At 36.4% G+C, this 24,951-nt stretch overlaps 1 protein-coding gene and 2 long non-coding RNA genes across 3 annotated transcripts in view; 2 read left to right on the forward strand and 1 right to left on the reverse strand.

The window, feature by feature from the left end:
* Nucleotides 1-24,951, reverse strand: part of LOC143242156 (uncharacterized) — a 228,266-nt gene that overhangs the window by 191,967 nt on the left and 11,348 nt on the right. The gene's annotated exons all lie outside the window — the stretch shown is intronic.
* LOC143242153 (uncharacterized) lies at nt 6,617-24,754 on the forward strand. The gene is made up of 4 exons (XR_013022477.1): nt 6,617-6,768; nt 14,515-14,618; nt 15,738-15,912; nt 24,269-24,754. It is a non-coding gene; the product is annotated as an uncharacterized LOC143242153 (long non-coding RNA).
* Nucleotides 8,330-10,686, forward strand: LOC143243231 (zinc finger MYM-type protein 1-like). The gene is made up of 3 exons (XM_076487083.1): nt 8,330-8,932; nt 9,076-9,363; nt 9,529-10,686. Exons 1-3 carry the CDS (start codon nt 8,330-8,332, stop codon nt 10,684-10,686), a joined length of 2,049 nt encoding a protein of 682 aa, XP_076343198.1.

The following is a 24,951-nucleotide window of genomic DNA, read 5'->3' on the forward strand; positions in this document are numbered from 1 at the left end:
TTCTCGTTTTCTAAGCGGCATAGAAACACCAATGCGATTGTTCACAAGTGGAAAAAAAAAGGCCTCGTTCACCAAATTGTCTTGTTTCTGGCAAATCTAAAAGGAATAAAACTGTGAATAAAAAATTTAGGAAAGAGTATAGTGCAAAATATCCGGTCATTGCGTCAAAAGTCAGTGACAGTCATGCGTTTTGTACAATTTGTCACATCGATTTTTCTGTGGCTCATGGCGGGATAAACGATTGTTTCAGACATACAAAATCGGCATCTCACCAACAAAAGGCTGAGGCGAAGACAAAATCGATGGAGATAATGACATTTATAAGTAAGAATTCAGAATATGAAACCATCAATGCAGAAATGATGTTCACGCAATTCGTCATTGCTCATAATTTACCCCTAGCTTTAGCCGATTATGTAGGACATCTATTCAGAAAAATGTTCCCAGACTCTAATATAGCGAAAACATATGGCCGTGCTAGAACCAAAATACAGCCATTATACAAATGTTGGGTTGTGATGATGACAAAATGATTTCAAGCATACTTAGTAACAGTGTTTACACTTCAGCCACAGATGGGTCCACAGACATGGATAACTCAAAACTGTATCTAGTGGTTGTGCGATATCTTGACCCTTTGCTTGGAAAAATTGTTTGTTCTCTTTGGACAATGGTGAAATGGAAAGAAGCTTCAACGGGAGAGAATATTTTCAATCTTTTGGACCACGAACTGACAAAGAGGAAAATTCCATCGGAAAACTGTCTTAGTTTTTCTTCAGACAATGCCTCAGTTATGTCTGGTATAGGTAGAGGTGTAATGGAACACATCTCAAGACAACATCCTAGCATTTACTTCATGGGATGTGCCTGTCACCTCATGAATATTGCTGCCCAGAAAGTTTCCAGAGAACTTACCTGCCCAGTTTCTGATATATTGATAGATATCTACTATTTTATAGACAAAAGTGCTAGCAGAAAACAACATTTCAAAGAGTTTCAATAATTGTTTGACAAAGAGACAAGAAAAATTCTGCAAGTTGTTAACACAAGATGGCTATCACTTGGAGTGTGCCTTAACAGAATATTGGACATGTGGAATCCATTGAAGAAGTATCTTTACTGTGAAAAGAAAAAACTAGATTCAAAAGGATCTAAACGTGCAGCTCAGTCAGGCAGCAAGGCATTGACAGTCAAGACTCCCTCCAAGCCACACAGGGACACACTAAAGATATCCTCTCAATCACATAGGGACACTGTCAAGACACCCTCCCAGCCACACAGGGACACAAGACAACAGTCTCCAAAAGCAGACAAAGAAACATTTGATACAACTCAATATATGTTTAAGCAATCTGACCTTGAACTAAAGAGACAATCAATGAAAAATGAGAAGAAAACGAAAGCTAGCAAGGAAGTAACCAAGAAAAGTTATGCATAGAGCAAGTTAGAAAAGTTAACAGTTTTCTTGGACAACAAAATGAACTTTTTATTTTATCTTTTTTTTCAGTCTGCAATTCCTCTATTTGAGGAAACCAATTTGATATTGCAAAGAGAAGAACCTTGCATACACATTATGCATAGAACTCTGATTACACAAGTTAAAAATATACTTGTCAGATACATCAAGCCAGAATATCTTAAAGGCAACATCACTGAACTTGACTACAAGAATGAATCCTTACACAAATCTGATGAGGCAGTTTCTATTAAAAATGCTGCCAAGGAATACATTGTTAAATATGAAAAGGACCTGGACTTGATCAGCTTCTACACCAGTATCAAGAAATACTATATTGCAGCTACAAATTACATGATGAACTTTTGATTCACGCAGAGGTTGCTGATCCAAAACTGAAAGTCAGCAAAGATTTCTCTTCTCCACGCTTCTTCACAGATAGGTATCCTGTCCTTGTCAATACACATGAGCACGACACTATTGACAAGTTGGAAGGGCAATATTTGAGCTATCAAATTGATACTTTCTCAGAAACTGTCCTTCAGTTGAATGTTGACAAGTTTTGGGTTCAGCTGTCTACAGTTAAGGATGGAAACCAAAAGTATGACATTTTGTGTAGGGTTATGCTTTGAATTCTTACAATCTTCCATTCTAATGCTGACAGTGAAAGGATATTTAGTTTAGTGACTAAAACCAAAAGAAAGTTCAGACCAAACTTGAACGCTTCAGTTGTGAACAGTATTATAACACACAAGATGTGTATGCAGTCAAATGGACAATGTTGTTATAACCATCCAGAGACATTCTCATGAAAGCAAAGACTGCAACAGCTGCAAAACTGTTACAATTAGTGTCATAAACATGATATAAACTAGTTCTTACACAAAGGCTTTTTTTGCTTACTGTTTGTGCATGTTCAATGTTATTTTACCGGTATGTTTGTTACTCTGAACTAAATAAAAGACATAATTTCAAAAGAATTTTTTTAAAATTTATTTATTAAATACACAAAACAGAGTCATAAATGAGCAATCTATAGCAGTAATAAGTAATAATAGTTATAATTATAATAATATAATAATAAACAGCCAAGAGACATTGGTCAGGTCTAGTAGCCGCAAATGATAAAGGGCTCTGTCTGAAGTCATTACGCTCAGTCATTTGAAATAGTTGGGATCTCTGCAGTTGAGTTTGTTAACACATTTTTGTTTTTACAACAACATAGAAGTAGATAAGAATACTGTATACACTGGAGAACTCTTGTTTCTAATGTTTTAGTTTTTTCATTTGGGAAATATGGTCTTATCTTGTGTGTTCGTAAGATTCTATAAGAAATGGCGAACTTGGCTTGAAGTTTGATATACGACGACCGGTAGATGAGAACCAGATTAATTTAAAATAAGTTTTCAGTCTTTAATATGATACTTTTTTATTTTTTATTTTCATTGTTCATGGTATTTTTATGAATACCACCTTGGGAAACTTCAGATGAAAGAATGGTGCAACACTTTCATGAGTTAGGTATTTTACGTGTTATCAGCATTCAAATAGCGTATTTACCAAACAACTGACAAGATTAAACTGAGAGTTAAAGTTGGGCAAAAATTTTTTTCCTTACTTAATACATTGCATGTCGATTATTTATTTTTTATTTAGGTTACACGAAGATAATATGCGCTCATTTTAAAAATACACTTCTTTGTTCTTCATCACCTGCTAGTACGTAATGATGAAAGGTTATTTATCTAAGATAATTTACTAATTCATAAGAAGTGTTTATCTTAAACATACAAGAGAGATAAGAATAACTTGTTCCAAGTCTCGAGATATTTCAAACTTATGTACATTGAAAAACAGCCAATTCAAATTAAAATGATTATGACAAGCATGTCAATCGTTGACATGATAACATTAACCATTAACATTCTAATATTATATTGCAATACTGTACAAAACATTTGGGGTAAGTAACTTTTACATTGCACTGTATGTATTAGGACTTTACTTATTAATTACCTCGTAACTGTAAATTGTACATTTAAAAAAAAATAAATGTAAGACGTGAGTTAATTCAACTCTTAAAACTGATTTTCTTTGCGAACGAAAGCGTAACATTCCATTAAACTACATACGCTCTTTTTTCCCCAAATATAAAAAATATTAACTTACCATCAGAGCAAGGTACCTGCTTAAATGTAAAGTAAAAGAATCAATATGGTAATGATAATGGCTAATTAAATATATTGTTCTTTCTTTCATACTCATAAAGATTACACTGTAGTTAAGTAGCTTTGCTCTTGGCAATAATTTGGGACGTAAACCCAATAATAAATTAATGAACTAAATCCCTATACTATATTAACAATGCATAATAATCTCTATAATGAAAATATATTAAGAATAAATCAGAACTCATAAATACAAATGCATTAAACATTCTAACTGAAACTGTTAATGGAAGTAATACTAAAAATTAATAGTGAATAGCTAGTTATTTGATTCGTGTGTTGTGTATAGGTTTAATCCACGTTGAAGAACTTACCACTATGAACAAAACTCTGCACAGTCACGATGTATTATGACCAACAAAACTGCATTAGGAATCTCCGAAAGTGCAATTTTAGTATATCTGATCCTTAAAATAAATTTTCACGATACAGTTTACTGGTTAGCTATAGGTTTTTATTATTCTGACGTGCTGGGTACTGAATGAACAATTTATAAAGGAGGCTTTCTGCTGTAAACAAACCCTTTGAGATGTTACCATTACTGACCAGCGTTAGTAATTTGAAATGTCTTAGTCTCGCATACAGCAAAGCGATTGATACTGTTTAAAACATCTAAGAATCACAGTGTCATAGATCAAAATATGGTATAAGTTCTATGCAAGTTTACATATCCATGATTTTCATATAAATGATCATTTAATGTGTGGCGTTTTATACTTAAACCTTATACGCGTTCATTACCGTTTATTTTCGTAATTACAGCAACTTTATATTTACTAATTCCCTACTTAAATGGGATAATAAAGAGAAAACAGGTTTATTTATTTTAACATGTTGATAGATTTGATAATGTTTTCATTTCTAATGTAATAAATGTAATTTCTAGATTAGAGTTAACTGTACTGTTTACTGTGAATGTGTGCTAGTTAAATATCATGACATGATTGTAATACATTCATCCAAAGGATGTTTAAATAATGCAACAAGTTGTCAAGATATCTGTGTATGCCTTATAAGTGTTACATTGTTTGCATTGTATTAATTGAAACAAGGCAATACCAGTACTCTCTTAAACTTCTGAAAGAAAAAAAAAGGTTCTTTCAGGTAACCGAAACGTCGTTGTTTATCGTTTTTCTTCTGTTAACCAAAAGAAGCTGATTTTATTTTTAAAAATTTCCCTCCCAACTTTTACCGACATTTTCTTTCTTAAGAAACGAAGTTTGGGAAAGTTATAAAAAATAAAAATGAGTTTGTTTAGCCAACCACTTTCCTGATTATTACAAAGAACAACAGAACAATAAGCCATAGATTTCGTAGCTGGTATTTAGCTAAAAGGTATTCTCGATAAATTTGCAGCTCTTATATGGTTTTCTTGATGACGAGAAACCCACTTGAAATACAAATGCATCTCAAAAAGACTGGAATGTGTATTAACACTTTTATTGATAAACAGAAAACAACGTTTCGACGTTCCTAGGTCATCTTTAGGTTAACAAAGAGGGAGTTTCAATGTGACCGTTGCCAGGCATATGTCTCAGGGTCGAGATTATAAACGGGTACGGGATAGTATGGAGCATTGTAGTGGGATGTTAGGTATTAATTAGTATTGGTATAAAGGTATTCCTTCATATTGGTTTAATTGTGGTTTAAGTTGCATGTGTAAGTAGGTATTCTTTGATTTTGTGTTTGTTTATATTTGTTTCTCTGTATAGTATCTGGGTGTTTTCTATAGTTATGTTGTGTTGTTTTTTATTTGCAGAAGTGTTCAGAACCGTGTGAAGGTGTTTTTTGTGCTATTTGAATCTAGTTTTTATTTTTCTGCTTGTTTCTCCAAAACAGAAGTCATGCATTGTCTTTCATAAATTATGTTGGTGTTGTGTTTGTCAGTGTAGTTTTTACATTGTATGGACTTTAGTTTTGTACCTGGTTTTGAATAAATTTGTTGTTTACTGGAATGTTGTGTTTTATTTCGAGTTTTTTCTAAATGTTGATTTTTTATCGTTGTTGTAGGGAACATATGGTATGCAACAGTGTAAGGTTTTGAATCATATCTTGGGATTTTTATTGTTATTTTTTTTTGTTGGTCTAGGTGTGTGGGTATAATCTTCTCCACGGTATTTTGAGAAAATTTGTTTATGTTAATGAAGTGTTGTCTTATTTTGTTGATTTCATCATTAATTTTATCGGGTGAGCATAGTTTTATGGCTGTGTTCATTTGATTTTTTAATATGCTGAGTTTTTGTTGTTTCATGCGCTGATTCCCAGAGAATGTATAATTTAAATCTCAAGCGATCAATTTCAGCCTTTCTCCCACCACTGTACTGATACACATATGTTGCCACAGTTGATGGATTCACATTTACAGCAGGGGCCGCGGAACCGGGTGGGCTGCGGGAGAAGCAGCCCCCCACACTTTTGGCTAACAACCATTTTTTTTCAATAGTGCAAAAAAAAAAAAAATGAAATGTCGCAGATAGATAATATTTTGATTCTTGGTTAAAAGGAAATTTTCATTATTCTGTTGTTTGGTACATCCTGCTGTTGTCAATATCGTTTGTTTTACCCTATTTAAATTCCTACATGACTACACGAACGGTGACGTAGGTGCGCGACATAAAAAAAAACAATAACCCAGTGAGGCTTACGGCGCGCGTACGGATCTGTACTACATACCGTGCCCTGTATTTGATTGCTTATTATGACCGTTATCTTACAGAGATGTAGAAACACACTATATCAATCATGTATGTGTTGCATGGGACTGTGCGCGCGTATTGTTGCGTGACTTCAAATAGAATGTGACGATGTTTTTTTTTTTATTCGTGGACCTTGCGAACGTTGTGGCGAGCTAACTATCACAACACACACGAATATATGCATTCTAAGAACCGAAACAAAACGTAACACAGTATATACACGTAACGTACATGTGTGCATGATAAACTACACACGAAGTTGGCTCAGACTAATTCTAAAGCCTACCAGGTGTCTCATTACGACTCCAAAATTTCCCTCAGATGCCTTGATACAGAATTTAAGCTCAAGATGGATCATGCTTCTACCAGTGAGGATCAGGAGAGTGAGGTACAAAATAAACTTATATTAATAATTGTCAGGTTGTCCTTGGGCAGTTATGTTATGTATTGTAGCCTTGTAAGTTGTAGGCTATCTATTTACAATTAAGCATTTAATAGGCCTACTGTGCACAACTCTGACACGCGGGATGGTTTTAATCAAGTTTGGACACTCGCAGGGGTGTGGGGTTTTCTAAATTCTAACTTTTGTTAAATTTGAGCAAATCCAATGAGAATGATGTTCAAGGTAATCCCACTCAAAAAAGATCAGTATCCATGTGGGTACGGGTAATTATTTATAATTATTAATTAAAAATTATTAATAAAAGTTTAGAGTGAAAGCCCTGAATTTGATATTCAAAACATAAATGGAAACATCACCTGAACGTGAGACTGGTCTAAATTGTCAATATCCCGTTCCACCACCCCCTTCCCCAATGTAATTACAATTTTACAGTTAAGATTTCCAGAAAATGCCGAGTCTTTGATAATTAAAGAAACGAGAACATTGTGAATTCCAAGAATATGAACTGCATTCACAAATCTATGTACAGGCATACAGCTTTACGTACAGCTTAGTGTGATGAAGTGAAAACACAACACAAAGTCATTTGATTTGAAACATATTACTGAAATTCCATGTGTTTCGTCTGGCCTTAATCAAGTTCCATGTTTAATTATCAGCCTATGTCCACAGCCCTGTGGACTTTTTGATAACCGGAAACCTAGTCCTTATATGTGGAAAACTTGAACATTTTGTGTCTGCTCAGTCAAACATGGTTAATTTTGTCACTGGTAATAGATTCAGTGATTGTATCCACCCATCACATGGTCGGAAGATATTTTGGATTGAGCAGTGTGCAGCTGCCGTATCCGCCACGTGGCCACATTCATGTGTGCGTTCTAACTGCACGGGCGGAAGGGGAGTAGAGAGGTACTCTCCTAATGGGTGTATGCCGCTCGAATAGGTTACTTTTTTTCCAAAGAAAACCATAAACATGGGGTATGATTTGTGCCGGTAAATCCTTGAATATCCCCCTCCAATCCATTTTGACCTAAATATGGGTAAGTTTATCGCTATAAATGATATTCTTACAGTTCTCGCCCGGAGTTCTCGCACCGATTCTCACCCTTATTGTCGCTCATGCTCGATGGGTACACGTTGCGCACACGCGTGATTTATAAATTTCAAGTGCAACATTTAAAAGTCACGGGTGTGCGCACGGCCCCGATCCCTCGCTGGCCGGTCGGCCGCACGCAGCTAACGAGATAGCTTCGTACAGATCGGCGCGGGATGGGTATGTTATCAGCTAACTAGGTAGCTTCATGTGGACCTGGATGGGTACGTTATATGGGGTAATGACTTCCTGCGCATCATGGAGGATTCCGCAATGTATGTGAATGTAGAACGTACCCCATAAAAAAAAAAAACCCTTAAAATGGGTCAATTGTTCTTCTTAAAAATCCCTGCCAAAAATGACCCAAATGAAAAAAATAGGGCGATTAGAATAGGGAAACGTCCTACAGTCATTTCTTTTCATATTTCCCAAAAAAGAAAAATACAGTCATAGATGAAAAAGGTCTGTGATCCCAAGCTGCTTGTTAAACAAGGGAAATGTGAACAAACTACACAGCAGGCAGAGGTTCAGCAAAGCGGGTCGTCACTAGAAACTGTTGGTCTATCGACAGCTTCAGAAGGCATCCATTCTTCTGTAGATAGCAAAGCAAGTATGGATGACAGTTTACAGGCGGAATTGATAATCCCGTTAAAACCAAATCAACCACGAAATTTCCAGTACTTCAAAAGGGAATGCAAGCAATTCAAACGATCATTTCAACCGTCATGGTACGAAGAATTTCCTTGGTTACACTACATAGAGTTTTCAGATACGGTTCTTTGTCACACCTGCTTACTGGCAGAAAAAGAGCAGAAACTCAATGCAAAGTACAAGGAATCGGCTTTACTCCGAGATGGCTTTTCAAACTGGAAGAAGGCAAGGGAAAAGTTTCGAGATCACCAAATGTCGCAGTGCCATAAAATGGCAGTAGAAAATGTAATGGTTCTTCCCAAAACATGTTCTGACATTGGCGAAATGTTGGACATGACATTGGGAGAAGAGAAGAAAGAATCTAGGAGCAACATGGCCAAGATCATCAAGAACATACAGTTCTTGGTTAGACAGGGACTGGCTTTGCAAGGATACAGCGATGAAGAATCGAACTTCATACAACTTTATTACCTCAGAGCAAAGAACAATTCTAAAATGATAGAATGGCTTAAGAAAAAACCAATAAGTATGTTGCACATGATGTTCAGAACGAAATATTAGAGGTAATGGCATTGCAGGTGTTGCGAGATGTGGCGTCTTGTATCAGAAACGGTCGTTATTTCTCCATCCTTGCCGATGAATGCACTGACGTTGCAAACAAGGAACAGCTTACAATATGTATTCGATGGATTGATGACAATCTGGAACCCCACGAGGACTTCATCGGATTTTATGAAATCCCCACCATAAAGGCAGATACCATCGTATTGGCCATCAAGGACGCGATAATTCGGATGAACTTGACCCTGGCCAACTGTCGGGGCCAGTGCTACGATGCCTGAGGTCCTCTGGCTGGATCACGAAGATGTGTTGCTGAACAAATCCTCAAAGATGCTCCTAAAGCACACTATACACATTGCCATGGGCATGCCTTAAATTTGGCAGTATATGACGCTACAAAATGGTCTAAGTTGTTAGCTGATACCTTAAATATCACATAGAAAATCTGCAAGCTTATAAAATTTTCACCAAAGCGTCAAGGTCTGCTCGAAAAAATAAAAGCTGACATGAACCTAGAAACAGCAGGTCTAAAGGTGATTTGCCCAACTCGCTGGACAGTTCGCGGCCAAAGCTTCGACCGCATCATTGCCAACCACAAAGCGCTTCTCTTGGAGTGGGACGTTTGTCTGGGAGATCGTCTAGATTCTGAAATGAGGGCACGAATAATAGGTGTCAGATCCCAAATGGAGAAATTTGATTACTTATTCGCTCTTCATCTTGGTGTCGCCGTGTACTCTTTGATGGACAATTTGTCAAAAACATTGCAGAAGACCTGCATGTCTGCAGCACAGGGGCAACAAAATGCAAAACTGGTAGCGGGTGTTCTTGATAAAGTGAGGAATGATGGTAATTTTGACAAGATATATGAAAAAGTGCACCGAAAGGCAATGGAGCTCAACATTTCTGAACCACAAATGCCAAGACAGAAGAGAGCGCCCAAGCGTTTTCAGGTAGGAACTGGTGAGCCATCGTTCCCGTCGTCTCCCAAGGAATTCTACAGAAGGCAGTACTTTGAGGTTCTTGACCTTGCCATTAACGCAATCAACCGTTGTTTTGATCAGCCAGGCTTCCAGGCGTATCGATATATGGAAGATCTCCTCTTGAAATTTCTTCGAGAAGAAGATACTTCTGATGAGCTGAAGTACTTGGCGGACAAATACGGTGATGATTTGGACATCCTTTCTCTCAAGGCACAACTACCTCTCCTCAATGGACTGTTACGCGGTGACTCTGGATATCGTCGCTTTGAATGCTTCAACAACATATATCGGGCCGTGAAGCAGCTGAAAGAACCTCAAAGATGCCTGATCTCGGAAGTGATAATTCTAGTCAAACTCCTGCTTGTTAACCCATCAACTAATGCTGTAGGAGAAAGGAGCTTCTCGACGGCCAGAAGACTCGAGACATGGCTACGATCAACAATGAACCAATCTCGTTTTAATTGTTTGGCAGTTCTCCACATGCACAAGGAACGCACAGCATCGTTAGACCTCGTTTCTATTGCCAATGACTTTGTACAAAAGAATGACAGAAGGAAAGTGAAGCTCGGTGTATTCGCGGAACACGACTTTGCTGGAGGAAGTTGTTCCCATCATTAGATCACATACGGTACTTTTACTCTTCCTTGGTAAAAGTGATTTGTATTGCTGTCCATCGACGTACATCAGTTTATACTTTTGCGATATGATAATGAGATCAGTAAAATTATGATATCAGTTTTCATCTGAAATTTGATATATAAAGGTGAATAGGCCAGTAGAGCAACTGTGGCATTATTCATTTATATTTCCATTTTAAAAGATCATTAATATAGCTATGCATTGATGAAGTAACGTGTCATCCATGTATATAATTTTACTGAGATACTAAAGCTAGCTCTATTTCGATTTTTTCTTCAGCCCTAAGTTTGTAAGCAACCTAAATGCATATTCATATTCAGTTCCCTCCCTCCTCCCCGCAAACACAATCTGAAACGTCCCTAGTCCCTTGACAACAAACCTCGCGTCATCGCATCGAAACACATTTTACTTCATTAAATTTAGGTTAGCATCTTGCATCAGAATATCTCAATGAGATTTGTTAAGTCTCGATTTAGAAAATTTCCTTGAAAGGACCTGCTAATGACAGTTGATGTTGCAGAATTCAAAGTAGCAAAGTTAAACACAGTAATTTGATATTAATTTAAGTCATACCGGAAGGCACAGAAAGAGAAAATCGATTTATTTATTTTTTTTGATAGTCCCCACTAGAAGAAGAACTGCTAACAGGGCCTCAGAATGGGTTATCAATATGATTACAATCAAGGAGCTTCAGGGGACTGCGCCCCTTGAACCCCCACCTGTTAGCCCCCCACTCACAAAAACGTTCCGCGGCCCCTGGCAGGGTATTAGCCATAGTATTTACTGTAGTTTGATTTAAGAGTTGTTTAAAATGTTTTTTTCTACACTAGATTTATTTTTCACATTACATCTAATACTTCTTAATAATTCTGAAAATAAAATCAAATTCTAAATAATCTTCCTGGTACTTATGCAGTGTAGCTTTTGATTTCATATACGCTTCTTTTTCAAAAGTGCACTCAAGCTGTTTTAGTTACTTTGAACCTCAACTCACAATACAAATTCTTCTCCTGTATCTCTGTTATTGCAATAAAAATGTGAAAATCACTTTAAAGATCACTTGTAAGGAGTAAAATTACACGCAGTCAAACTTTACTTCTAATTTTACTATCACTAACTTGGTTGCCTCTATATATATTGCCAAACGGAGGCCTAAAACTTTCTACAAACTAGGAGATGTTATAAAATAAAAATACTCACTTAAATTAATTTTGTTTGTTTTTTGCACAAAGCTACTCGAAGGCTAGCCGTCCCTAATTTAGCAATGTAAGACGAGAGGGAAGGCGACTAGTCATCACCACCCACCGCCAACTTTTGGGCTACTCTTTTACCAACGAATAGTGGGGTTGACCGTCACATTATACGCCCCCACGGCTGGGAGGGCGAGCATGTTTAGCGCGACTCGGGCGCGAACCCGCGACCCTCGGATTACGAGTCGCACGCCTTACGCGCTTGGCCATGCCAGGCTCACTTAAATTAAGAGAAAAATTCAGAAGATTTGAATACTTGACGTCAGTTCACAACAATTAAACTATGCAAACAGCTACGTAATAAAATTTCCCATAACTATTTTTTAAAAATAAGTTACTTTAAAGCTTGCACAATACAAACTAAATAATACTATCATATTATACTTAAAATTAACAGTCATATGTATCTAACAGTAAAACAATCAGTGGTAGGAAAATCAACTTCCTTGTTTCATATCTTGCACATTTCAAATTATTGTAAAGAAACAGTAGTGTCTTAGAAAAACTTGCAGCCACTAACAAGAAACATAATGTATTGAATTTCCTATGCCTGGAGCAAGAAGTAGCTTGCTCCTTTATATGAAAGTGTTTGGATACAAAATTATTCTTTTGTATACGAAGGTCTAATTTCATAGTTAAGAAGTAAAAATAGAATAGAATACACAACTTTTTAGCTGTGTATCCTCTCTGTTTCCCTCCTGTTTGTGCAATGTTAAGTATGCAGACTTATAGTGCCAAAGTCTGATTTCAATACCTGTATTGAGTACACCACAGACAGTCCATTATGTAGGTTTGTGTTTGACTACACTCAAACAGATTCTTACTGTTCACTTTTCAGAATGGAATTATTTTCTACATGTTCCTTTTTCAGTCTGCAAGCTGATGCAGCTTTCTACTCTAACTTGTTTGTGTTTATATTTTACATTTCTTTTTCCTACATTGATTATTGTTAATAAATATTAATTGTTATGGTAGTTTTTAAAACTTTATTTTTAAATCTGTACCTTCAGATATTTGAATGATTAATTACTATCACTGAACAAAAGTGAAAAAAGCCTTGCAAGAATTTGGTTTGTGTGAATGTTCCAAGAAGATTGCAAAAACATCTTTCTCAAACATGTGATCGATTGGACATAAGGTGATTCTGATTCTAATATTCTTGGAGGGCTACTGAGTGAAACCAAGTTTTATCACATAGATCTCAGCACCATTTCATCTTGGAATTAAGTTTATTGTTTTGTGATAGATTCAGCTCTGAAAATTTTCAAGTCTGTGATGGTATCATGGCTCAACAAAAATTTGACCAACAACTCCAAAGCCACAATAAACACAAATGTTGTGATGCGATCATCACAATTCTCTGTTGAATAACATAGCTTCCCAGGCTCAATTACCATGGCTGCATCACAAAAACACAACAAATTCCCTTAAGAAGATGTCGATAGCATGAAGGATGAATAATGCTTTTACTGGGGCTTTCCAGGTCACTGAATTTCTAATAGCCTCTGTAAAAAAACAACAACGACAAATTTTGAACACAACTTCTGCATCAAGGGCTGAAGAAATTCCAAATGTTTTAAACAAGTAAATTCTGAGTTGAGTTTAGCCACTAGCTCATGTAGATTGAGTAGTTAAGATGCATTCGTAGGTGTGATGTCTAGTTCAAATAATACTGGGCTTAGCCTTGCATAAAAATGCCATTAGTGATCAAATTGAGCTTCAAGTATTCTCTGGATGAGTCAGGAGCTTCCTCATCTTTGCTCTGTATCAGACAATAGTTTCTGATAGTTCAAATTGTTTATATAGAATGGTTACAAGCAATATTTGAGTGAAGAGCAACATCTCAGATTTCAGTTTGACACTATTATTTATTCACTGAGCAATCAAATCTATTTGAATATCATGTATTGGTATTTTAAAGGTGAACTTATAATGGAAGTTGCCAACCAGTTTTTTTTTCTTTTTCACAAACTGTGAACTAATCTCTGCAGAAATACCACCCACTGTTGAGCCTGAAACCAATGAATGAATATATGTTCAAGAGGTTGTATAGCTCACAAATGTGCAAGTGATGTTCTTTGGTGTGTTATAGTTGCTTCTTGAACGTCTGAACTTGCTATTTGAGTATTCTGTTAATAATTTTAACTCATCACAGAAGCAGAAACTAAGTGAAGCATTCATAAATACAAATGATGAGCATTCCATAAAGTAACTAATGTTAAACTTCTTTGGAGTACAACAAATGTTGCCAATGCTAAAAATGAATGGATATAAATAATATAAGCTTTGGAGATTGTTTAACTGTCTTCAGAAGAAGAAAGAGACATTAAGTAGGTGAATGAACATGATAACACACTTTATATACATCATAAATGGATTTATAATAAAAGTAGATGTCTTATGTTTCATGGTTCTATGTAAATTTATAAAAAATTAGAAATGAATAAATTTCTTTGATAATAAAAATCTGTAGTGTATATTTGAATTGAAAGGAGTGGGCCAGTAACACCATGAGAGTGATAAAATTGTTATTTTTATTGAAACTTATCTTATTTAGGAGGGAAGAAAAAAGTGTATAGAAACAGATAAAGAACCTTCTATTGAACCAGAAGAGGAAGAAGAAAAATTACATGAAGAAAGTGGACTAAAAAGAGCAGGAAGGTGAGATATTCCAGCAACCTTTATGTTTAAACTGTAAAAGCTGTAGGTTTCATGTATAAATATGTAAGCTTTATTTTACCTTTCTTTTTTATAAAGAGAGAAAGAATGCTGTACCAATATGAGGTATTCTTTTTGGTTAATGTAATTAACTTCATCCAGTTGTATAGTTTGGAGATGGTAATTTATTCTGCAGGTGAAGACCCTTTCTTGTCACTGTTGGAAGGTCGTGAGAGAAGTGATAATGGAAAAACTGATGTAGCTGTAAGAGCTGAGGAATGTAGAAACCTGGAATATGTAGTGTTGCATGTTGAGGGGAATACCACATATTAAGAAATAATTATTCCACCATTTTAGATCTCTGTTTTTCAGCTGCTTCTCTCTCTTTCTCACAGTTATATCAATAAACATTTCACTCAGTGATCATTTTGTGACCTCCTTATGCTTATCATTAAAATATCATTTGAACAAAAATCAAAGTAATGTAATGTTGAAATGTTGAAATTGTTTCCGTATCAAACTTTTATTGGATGAGAAAAAGAAAGACAGATAAGAAACTTGAACACTGTTTTCAGAAACATCACTGCAAACAATGAACTGTAAGTTAAGAGTTTTTGTTAGAAGGCTAACCATGAAGAAGTAATAATTTTACCATCTTGTGTAATAAAAATCCAGCAATTATTTTAAGGATTTTTTTAAATAATAAAAGGTAAAAGGAATAAATTTATTTTTCCTTCCATAAGGTTGGAAGGGCTCATGGTTAAGGGTCTGGCATGGGGTTGAAACACTTTACGAAATATGCTCGCCTTTTTTTCAGCCATAGGGGCTTTATAATGTGATAGTCAATCCTCTTATTCATTGGGAAAGAATATCCTGAGAGTTCGTGATGGGTGATATTTAAATAGCTGTTTCCACTCTAGAAATTATCACTTTAAAATCAGGAATGGTCACTGTGAATAGCCTGCAAATATATTTGTGCAAAATTTAGTGACAAATCAAACAACTTTTTATCAGAAGAAAGTATATCAAAGAGCTTAATATAACCATTATATACCATAAGAATTAAGTATTTTTTTCACATTTTGTTTACCATTAAGATATCTTCTCATTAATTCTTTTCAGGTTATTTGGTAACTTGATCAACAACATTAAATGAAAGAAATTCTGGTATTTGAGTGATTTCGAGGATGCTCTGGCTCTTCAGACTGTAGCTTCTGTTTTCTTTCTGTACTTTGTCTGTATTGCTCCAATTATCACCTTTGGTGGCTTATTAGGAGAAGCAACAGATATCCATCTGGTGAGACACAACAAATTATTTGTTACCTTTATCACCCTATGAAATAGTTTATTTGAGATGTGTGATAACTCAATTGTGTTATGAACAAGGTCAATTTACCTGACACTTTTATTGAATAGCAACACAAGCTGTCTTAACTTGAATTTTTACATAACACAAGTATAGCTCTTTTATGAAATACCTTATGTTTTTCCAATAGTAGTATTATATAATAGCTCAACTGTGTGATATTTGTTTTGTAATTGCTCAAGCTGCTTGATAGTTGTTAATAAAATAGTGAAGCTGTCAAATAGGTTCATTATGAAATAGTTTACATTGTTCTGAGAGTTATGAAACATGTAAGTTATGGTGCAAAATACTTTAAATTATGGGATGTTTTAACTGAGTTATGGAACATTTTAAATTATCCTTTCAAGATAATGAAATTAAATTTTAAAAAAAATGAAGTTAAATGCACTATATTATGGGGGAGACCTGGAGACAACAGTATAAAACATTTATATTTGACCAAATTATTTGAAACATACCAGCTAGTAGAAACTCAGATACCAGACCGAAATAAGATTGATGAACCATTGGTGGTCACCACAAGTGATCAAGAAAAGAAGAGCAAGCAAGACATCAAGACCTTACAAATGTCAAAAGGGGTCATCCCGAATGTGGATTTGTATGAACTGAAGGAATCATAAAAGAAAGTCCCTCCATTGCAGAAACTTGGGGACAATGCCTAGGAGAAAATTTAACAGAAGACAAAGGAGACGTATCAAAGACTATATATATGGTAATATATATATATATAAACAAAGACGCGTTGGCAGTCACCAATAGAACTCAAGAAAATAAGAGCAAACATAACACGAAGATCTTACAAAGGTCAAAAGGTGATATCACGAATGTAGGTTTGCAGGAATTGAAGGAAGCGTAAAAAACACTTTTCACTGCACAATCCTTGTGACAATATATGGGAGAAAATCGAGCAGAAGACAAAGCACTTATGGAGCAGAGTATTAGAAGGAATTGCTGTACCACATCAAACAGAGAAATTATACTGGGGAAGTGTAGCAAATCATAACAACAGAATACAGGACTCAATGATGAAACTAATTCACGAGTTGACTGTGCAAGGACACCTAAGAGCAAAGAAGATAGCAGATAGATCCACTAGTTATGTCCATTGGCCAGGAATCATTAGAGATGTGAGCACATTTTGCTGGCCACATACTATCTGCCAAAGGACAATACCAGGAGGGAGAGTGGTTGAGGTGTTACTGGGGGAGATTTATTAATTAAAGATTAATTAATAATGTGATTAATATATGGTGAAGTGCAAATTCTTAATTAATATCTAATTAATACTTTATTTAATTAAATATTAATAAATTAATTAGGTGATGACATATATGTGATATACAAAATTAAATTAATCAATATATAAGTTTGAGTAATAACCAAATTTAATAAAAAAATTTTCAAATACTTAATATGAAAGCCCATGTTTTTCCAAAAACGAGGATGTTATCAGGTAGCATAAAATGATCATGTCATTAATGCCAAATGGCGTGCTGCTAGAATGATGCCATCACCACAAGACGAAGAGACAACATTGATCTTTTTATATTATAACACTAGATTTATAGTTTTCGCTTTTAGAGAGCCCCCCCCCCGCAAGTACAGCGGTATGTCTACAGATTTTCAACGCTAAATTTAGGGGTTCGATTCACCTCGCTGAGCTCAGCAGATAGCCCGAAGTGGCTTTGCTAGAAGAAAACACACACTCGCTTTTCGAGTCATTTTAAAAGGCTCTTCTGACTGAAAATAACAACACATGATTTTAGTAAGTGTAGTTTTACTGTATTGTAAAATAAGAGTTCAGATATATGGCATATTTTACATTTTTAAATAGATTATTTTTCTACTTATATAAAACTCTACTATGTTTCATGTAGGTATATGTTAATATGTGTTACTTACACAATGACTCAATGAGACTGAAAAATTAGTAACAATTAGGAAGGAAGGTGTTATTCAGTGACAAGACTCATTTCTTCGTACAGGGTCAAAGAAGTCTGCATGTTCGCAGATTTCCAGGTGAGAAACGTCGAGAATCTCACATCAATCAGTTCGTAAAACATCCCTTGAAGAAGATGTTTTGGGTTTTTTCAGCTACTATGGCGTTGGAGCCTTACTTATCATAGAAGGTATAATGCGAGGACCATAGTACACGAAGTTTTGCAGAAAATGGTCGTTCCAGAATTGAAAAAGAGATTTCCAAATGGATCTGGCATTTTTCAGCAAGATATAACTCTGTACTATACGTCGAAACTTGTGAAGAATTTTATGACTACAACGCGAATAAAGGTGCTGGACTGGCCTGAAAACTCTCCGAACTTAAATCCTATTGAAAATCTTTGGGCGATTTGTAAAGAAAGACTTCGGGCAAAAGACTGTAATACACAAGATAAGCTAATTGAGGTGTGGTACCGCGATCCAAAAATTAGTAAAGATTGCAGTCAACTCGTGGACTCGATACCAAAGCGGATTAATGATCTGCTGAAAAATAAAGGCGGTTATATCATGTATTAATTTGTGAGTAATTTTTGGATTCTCAGAAATAAAACGCAAAACATTGAAAAAATCGTAATTTCCCGTTTTGTATCAATTAATTTGCACAAAGGTGTACATACATGCAATGTGCAGTCAAGTCCTGGCCTTCTAGTCGACCAAAAACCCATACAAAGGGCTGTCGGACAGTCATTATGACTGACGTAGTTACAAACATACACGAATGTAATACAAGTATTTTCTTTCGGAAAATGAAATTGTCATGAATATTTGGTTATCTACTGTCTCTACTGAGGGGAATTTATCCCCTGATTTTAGAAATTTAAACCTAAAAATACACTGCTGTGTCATCTGAGGACATCATGAAAATTAATACTAGAACCACAAGAGACTCGAGAACAGGAATAATTTTTGATACAAATCAAACAATCATACATAAAACAATAGTCCACAGTTATTTTTACATATATTTAGGCTAGTACTGAAATATAGCATTAATATATAAATTTTTGTTACCTTGTGAACAACTTGAAATTTATTAACCGTGTTTGACCGTGTTTTACCATTTTACTGTAAAACAAGATCAGTAGTTAACTGATATGAAAATAAACCTTTGTTGTAAACTATGATTGTTGCCTCATTTTAACACATTAATTACATATTAATCATCAAAACATTATCTTTCAGAAACTAAGTAGGTGGTGCTTGTTTGATGAAAAATGTGATTATTTGGACAGAATCATGCATTAAAATATATTTACTGGTAAAGATCTATAATAATAAATGTAAATGTATCGTAAGGTTACAATTCAAGCGTTGTCCCGTTAAATAATTAGATCCAGATTCTAGGCCTAATGGCCCGACATAACCTAATAGAGCGTTCAATTCGTAATATGAGGGGAATGGATTCGAATCCTCGTCACATCAAACATGTTCGTCCTTTCAGCTGTGGTGGCATTATAATGTTACGATTAATCCAATATTCTTTGGTAAAGACTAGCCCAAGAGTTGGCGATGGTTGGTGAAAGCCAGCTGTCTTCTCTCTAGTCTTAAACTATTAAATTACATACAGCTAGCGTGGATAGCTCTCGTGTAGCTTTGGACGGAATTTCCCCAAACAAACAATAACACTAATATATCTGGTAAACGTTACTAAACAATTTAACAAATAAGTAGTTTCTCTTTAAGTATAGAATAATATCTACCCACATTAAATATCTCTAACCAATTTAAGGTGGTTATATAGAACTCATGTGTGTCCAGTTTAACAGTTTTTGTACCAGTTCTTTAACTTCGACTGGATTATGAAAACTAATGCGTCTGACTACGTGCACCCAGACAGTTACAAGGCATCTAAACTTTGTGTGCTTTCAAAATTAAACACTGAAAATTAGGTAACTGAAAATATCTGGGTATTATGTGTCGGGTATATCCATAACTGTTTCTATGTAAAAAAGACTGATGAAACAGCAGCTAAATCTGTGGACAGAGCTGACATTTATCCTGTACTGACAGTTCATTTAAATCCTTAGTCAAGGCAGTGAACAAAATTTTTTCCTGCACACAAGAAACGTTACAGAATTCCATTTGCTCCAAAAATAGAAAGTAACTTCCTGTGGTTTAAACCAATCATTACATCTGCCATTGAAGATGATGAAGGTTATATTTTCATCCCAGTGTGTTTATTTATGTGTGTTTGTCAGCAGAATTTGTCATGATCGGCTGAATGGATATAAACGAAAATTGGTATACTTTTGGACAATGATCTAACTTAGAAATGATTGGATGTTGGAGGGTCAAGGTTACAGCCCTATCCGTTAACATGGGGATAGATTTTTTATACTATTTTTGTTTTATAACTCAGTCCAAGGATTTCGAATTCTGATGAAACATGGAGGACGTATGTAGAATATTATTCCTCATTGTTTTGCCACACTGGTTTGAGTCTATTGATAACCACGGATATACGAAGATATTTTCGTATTTTATGAGGGTCGAATTTGATCAATGTGGCAAACTATCTTTCCTAAACTCTCTACAGGTGACGCAACTTGTAACTGTCAAAATTCAAGAGCTACGAAGCTTTTAAATTACGAAAATCTGCTAAATCGACTGCTGTTGGCTACTAGGGTTGAAAGGTGTACCTTAGTCATCGAAAACTATGTGAACATTCAAAAGATTTGACGCCGTTTTCGTTACTCCACTTACAAGTCAAATTAAAAAGTTTGGATAACGATGCGAAGAGGTTGGTGAGCACGCACCTTACGACTGATCACACACCTCCTGAAAAACATTCAAACACAATGACATTTAGAAAACCCTTGAAAAACACGGCTATTCGTTAAAACTTCTTAAAAATTGGTTCTCCCGTCGGTAGGCGGCGGGCGCGAATGTTTAAATTTCCCGCTCGCTGGTATTTGCTCTCAGACTCTATTCGGCGTGACCCAAGTCCAATGCGTGTACTCGGCGGGAGCAGGTGATCGAAATGCCGACGAAATCCTCTTGGGACGTCGAATCGAAGGACCCGCCGCCAACCGTTCGGGACTTTTCGCAACGGCTGCGTCTAAATGTACAATACGCCACAGCAAGCTGCTGTTGGACCACGCACGCGCGAAACAGGCCGAAAAAATGGGTTCCCCGTCGGTAGGCGGCGGGCGCGGGTGTTTAAATTTTCCGCTCGCTGGTATTTGCTCTCAGACTCTGTTCGAGGTGTACCGAGGCCAATGCGTGTACTCGGCGGGAGCAGGTGATCGAAATGCCGACGAAGTCCTCTAGGGACGTCGAATCGAAGAACCTGCCGCCAACCGTTCGGGCACTTTTCGCAACAGCTGCGTCTAGATGTCCAATACGCCACAGCAAGCTGCTGTTGGACCACGCACGCGCGAAACAGGCCGAAAAATGGGTTCCCGTCGGTAGGCGGCGGGCGCGGTGTTTAAATTTCCCGCCGCTGGTATTTGCTCAGACTCTGTTCGAGGTGTACCGAGGCCAATGCGTGTACTCGGCGGGAGCAGGTGATCGAAATGCCGACAAAATCCTCTAGGGACGTCGAATCGAAAGACCCGCCGCCAACCGTTCGGGCACTTTTCGCAACGGCTGCGTCTAGACGTCCGACCCGCCGCAGCAGGCTGCTGTTGGACCACGCACGCGCGAATCAGGCCGAAAAAAATGGGTTCCCCCGTCGGTAGGCGGCGGGCGCGGGTATTTAAATTTCCCGCTCGCTGATATTTGCTCTCAGACTCTGTTCGAGGTGTCCCGCAGCCAACCGACGGGGTAACCCATTTTTTCGGCCTGTTTCGCGCGTGCGTGGACCAACAGCAACTTGCTCCAACGTGTCGGACGTCTAGACGCAGCCGTTGCGAAAAGTGCCCGAACGGTTGGCGGCGGGTCCTTCGATTCGACGTTCCTAGAGGATTTCGTCGGCATTTCGATCACCTTCTCCCGCGGAGTACCCGCAGTTTCTTTCTGCCCTTCGGATAGATATACTCGGTGGAACACGCTACGCGTGTTTCGACGTTGTTGTGGATGTAGATGCGGAAAGTGCCGTCGAGACTTGCGATAGACGTCGAAAGATGTTTGATAGTCGCAAACGTTCTTTTCAAAGGAGTATTTTCACATTTCTACTGAAAACTGAGCACCAGTTTGACGGTACTTAGGGTAGCCACGCGGAACTCTCCCGCATAAGCTCTCGCCTTTTACCGCACATAGAAAGGCCGTACTATTGAGTCATGATGGCATTAAATGTAGTTTCCTTCTATATATAGGGAGCATAGTCTGTCTGAGACGGACTTAAAAGGGAGTACGGCTTTAAGAAATTTTTTCCCGTATTGAGTGATGCCAAAGCGGGCATCGATGTGAGATGAGTTCGGGGAAATTTGAAAAGTGGGAGGAATCGTCCAAATCACTTTGATAGTTAAAAACGTTGTTTTTCAGCTTTCATTTTCACCACTTTTTCACTCAAAACTGAGCACCAATTTGGCGCAGCTCAGGGTTGCGATGCGGAACTTTCCCGCTTGGTCCTTCGACTTTTACTGCACTTTAAAATGCCGTACTATTGGGTTCTGATGGCATTAAATTTAGTTTCCTTCTCTATATAGGGGGCATAGTCTGTCTGAGACTGGATGGACACATTGTGTTCAGCCTCCTCTCACCTGTTAACCCGGCGTGCCCTGGACGTGTGGGCTGGTTACGGCCCGTTTCCACACAGGTGGTGAGTACTAGCGAAAACGACTGCCGTAGTGTAAAGAAATGGCCGAACAAAAAATGAAAGTGGCCGAGAGAGATTGCATGAACAAACGTAATGGTGCATTGAAACAATATATTGGGGCGAAAAGAACGTTGCGAGAAGTGATGATTTTAAGAACACTGTGCGGCGTTTTCCTAGTAAGTTTGTCGTTTTACCCGTCGCGGTGGATACAACACCACCTGTAACGGTGGTTTTTGACGTGCCTCGGTGGAAGAGGTTACTGTCGTAAAATATACGGGTAGCTGTTTCCCTCTCAGTCAGAGGGGGGAGAAAAGCAGTACATCGTTATTCTTTTTTTTTTTTTTTATGCTCATAATCTGAACTAGTTTTGGGTCGGCCAGCATATTTGCAAGCCAGTTGGCAGCTGTGTAGGTCAAACATGTTCATTTATGGGAAGTTGAACTTTCAACTCTCAGATTGTAAGTTGGGTACCCTAACTACCAGGTCTAACTAAAATAGGAGTTGTTAGAGTCTTTTATTTATTACCCTGTTATTTAACTCTAAGTTTGTACTTCAGACTGTATTTCACTGCTTAAATATGCTCCAATGTGTGGTTGATCTAATCAGGACTTTAGCAGGTTCTTAATGTTTGATGAAAGAGTGCACATACAGCATACCTTTTTCAGAATTTCTACAGATAAATTTGAGAAGTCTGTTTACTTACTTATCACATCTAATTTATTTTATTTCTATACAATGCCTTTATGTTCCTCTCACCCAAAATACAAGTTCTTTCAAGAGTTTCACACCCAACTTTATGTTACTAAAGTTATTATCCACTCACTAAGATTGTCCATGTTCTTATAAGTTTAAAAACAAAATCTCAACAATTCCTACGTTTTAGTATTATCATCAGACATGGAAAGTTACTACAGTGCACAGTTACTGTAAATATACCCATTGAAAAGGTTTCAAAACAGGCTTTTAAAAGATCACAACTATTATAAACTATTTATCACTACCTTCTGCTTTGCAAACTTACTGTAAAATTATTTTTTTTTTACCTCCTGTTCTAATTATACCTAACTGTTGAATCTTTCCAAACATTGTTTCATGCTTTTTTATCCGTTTGTGTTTGAAATGTACAAAGATAAAGATTTACTTTTCACCATAATTTAGTTGATGAAAGGTGCAGTATATTCTTTAGCTTGAATATAATTAGTAATTTATTATTTTTATTTACTGAGTTTTGGTTTTAAAAATAAACATAGAAGTCTTAAAATTGATGTGTTTTCTTAATATGTTGATATGTTATAAAGTGTAAGAGGATACACAGTGCATATTCCACCTTAATGCAGTTTGGTAGAGTGCAGTCCAATTAACCATTCGCTGAATAATAATTTTATTTATAGATCATTTTTTACTTTAATGCTGTTGAAGTGTTTTTGTTATGTTTATCTTACAATATAGTCAGTCTGAGATGTCCATTTCATTCATTGTTATGTTATTTGTGTATTTTGTTTTTAAAAAAAGTGATGTTAGAAGAAATTCTGAAATAGCTGTTCTTTTGTAAAGAACATGACTTGAGTGTGCATATGCTTTTTTCTTCAGGTATTCATCCTGTTGGAAACATTGGACGAGAACAAGGCTCCTTCTGGTGGCCACTGTTAGGTGCCTACTTGACATACCCATTATACTTTTGGAACCTAATCTGTGTCTTCTCAGTGTTTTTTTAACTGGTATTCTAAGAAATGGCAAAGAAAACCCCTTCCTAGACATTGTATCTCGAAACGACTCTTGGTCCTTTTTTTTTGTAGAGCATTGTAGATCTCTCTCTGGATTTCATGGCTATATTTCAACTGCATTGTGACAGATCAGAACGGAAATGAAATGAAGTGTTGAGATGCAGCTAAGAATTTTTTTTCACAAGTCTTGTGTGACAAGAAGTTAAATCTGTCATGAAAGATATTTATGTCTTTGCTCAGTATAATGGTTGGAAAGAAAGATGGCACCAATTAATTCAAGCATTTGATCTGCAAGTAGAGAGAAATGCTTTAAAGGTAATAGATCCAAATAAATTGAATTTTCACATTTTAATATTTTATTCCTGTTGTTTTATTTCTCTGATAAATTAATATATTATTTAGATAGGTTTTGTTGTCATATTTACTTTTGACTAGAAATAACTGAAGAAATGTATAAACAATGTAAAAAATATGTTTAGTATAATAGCTTATTTATTTCACTTTTCTAAGACAAACTTTGATATCTGTTTTTAGTGCTGATATTAAGGC

The sequence above is a fragment of the Tachypleus tridentatus genome, unplaced genomic scaffold (genome assembly GCF_004210375.1).
Source record: "Tachypleus tridentatus isolate NWPU-2018 unplaced genomic scaffold, ASM421037v1 Hic_cluster_2, whole genome shotgun sequence".
NCBI classification, from domain to species: Eukaryota; Metazoa; Arthropoda; class Merostomata; order Xiphosura; family Limulidae; genus Tachypleus; species Tachypleus tridentatus.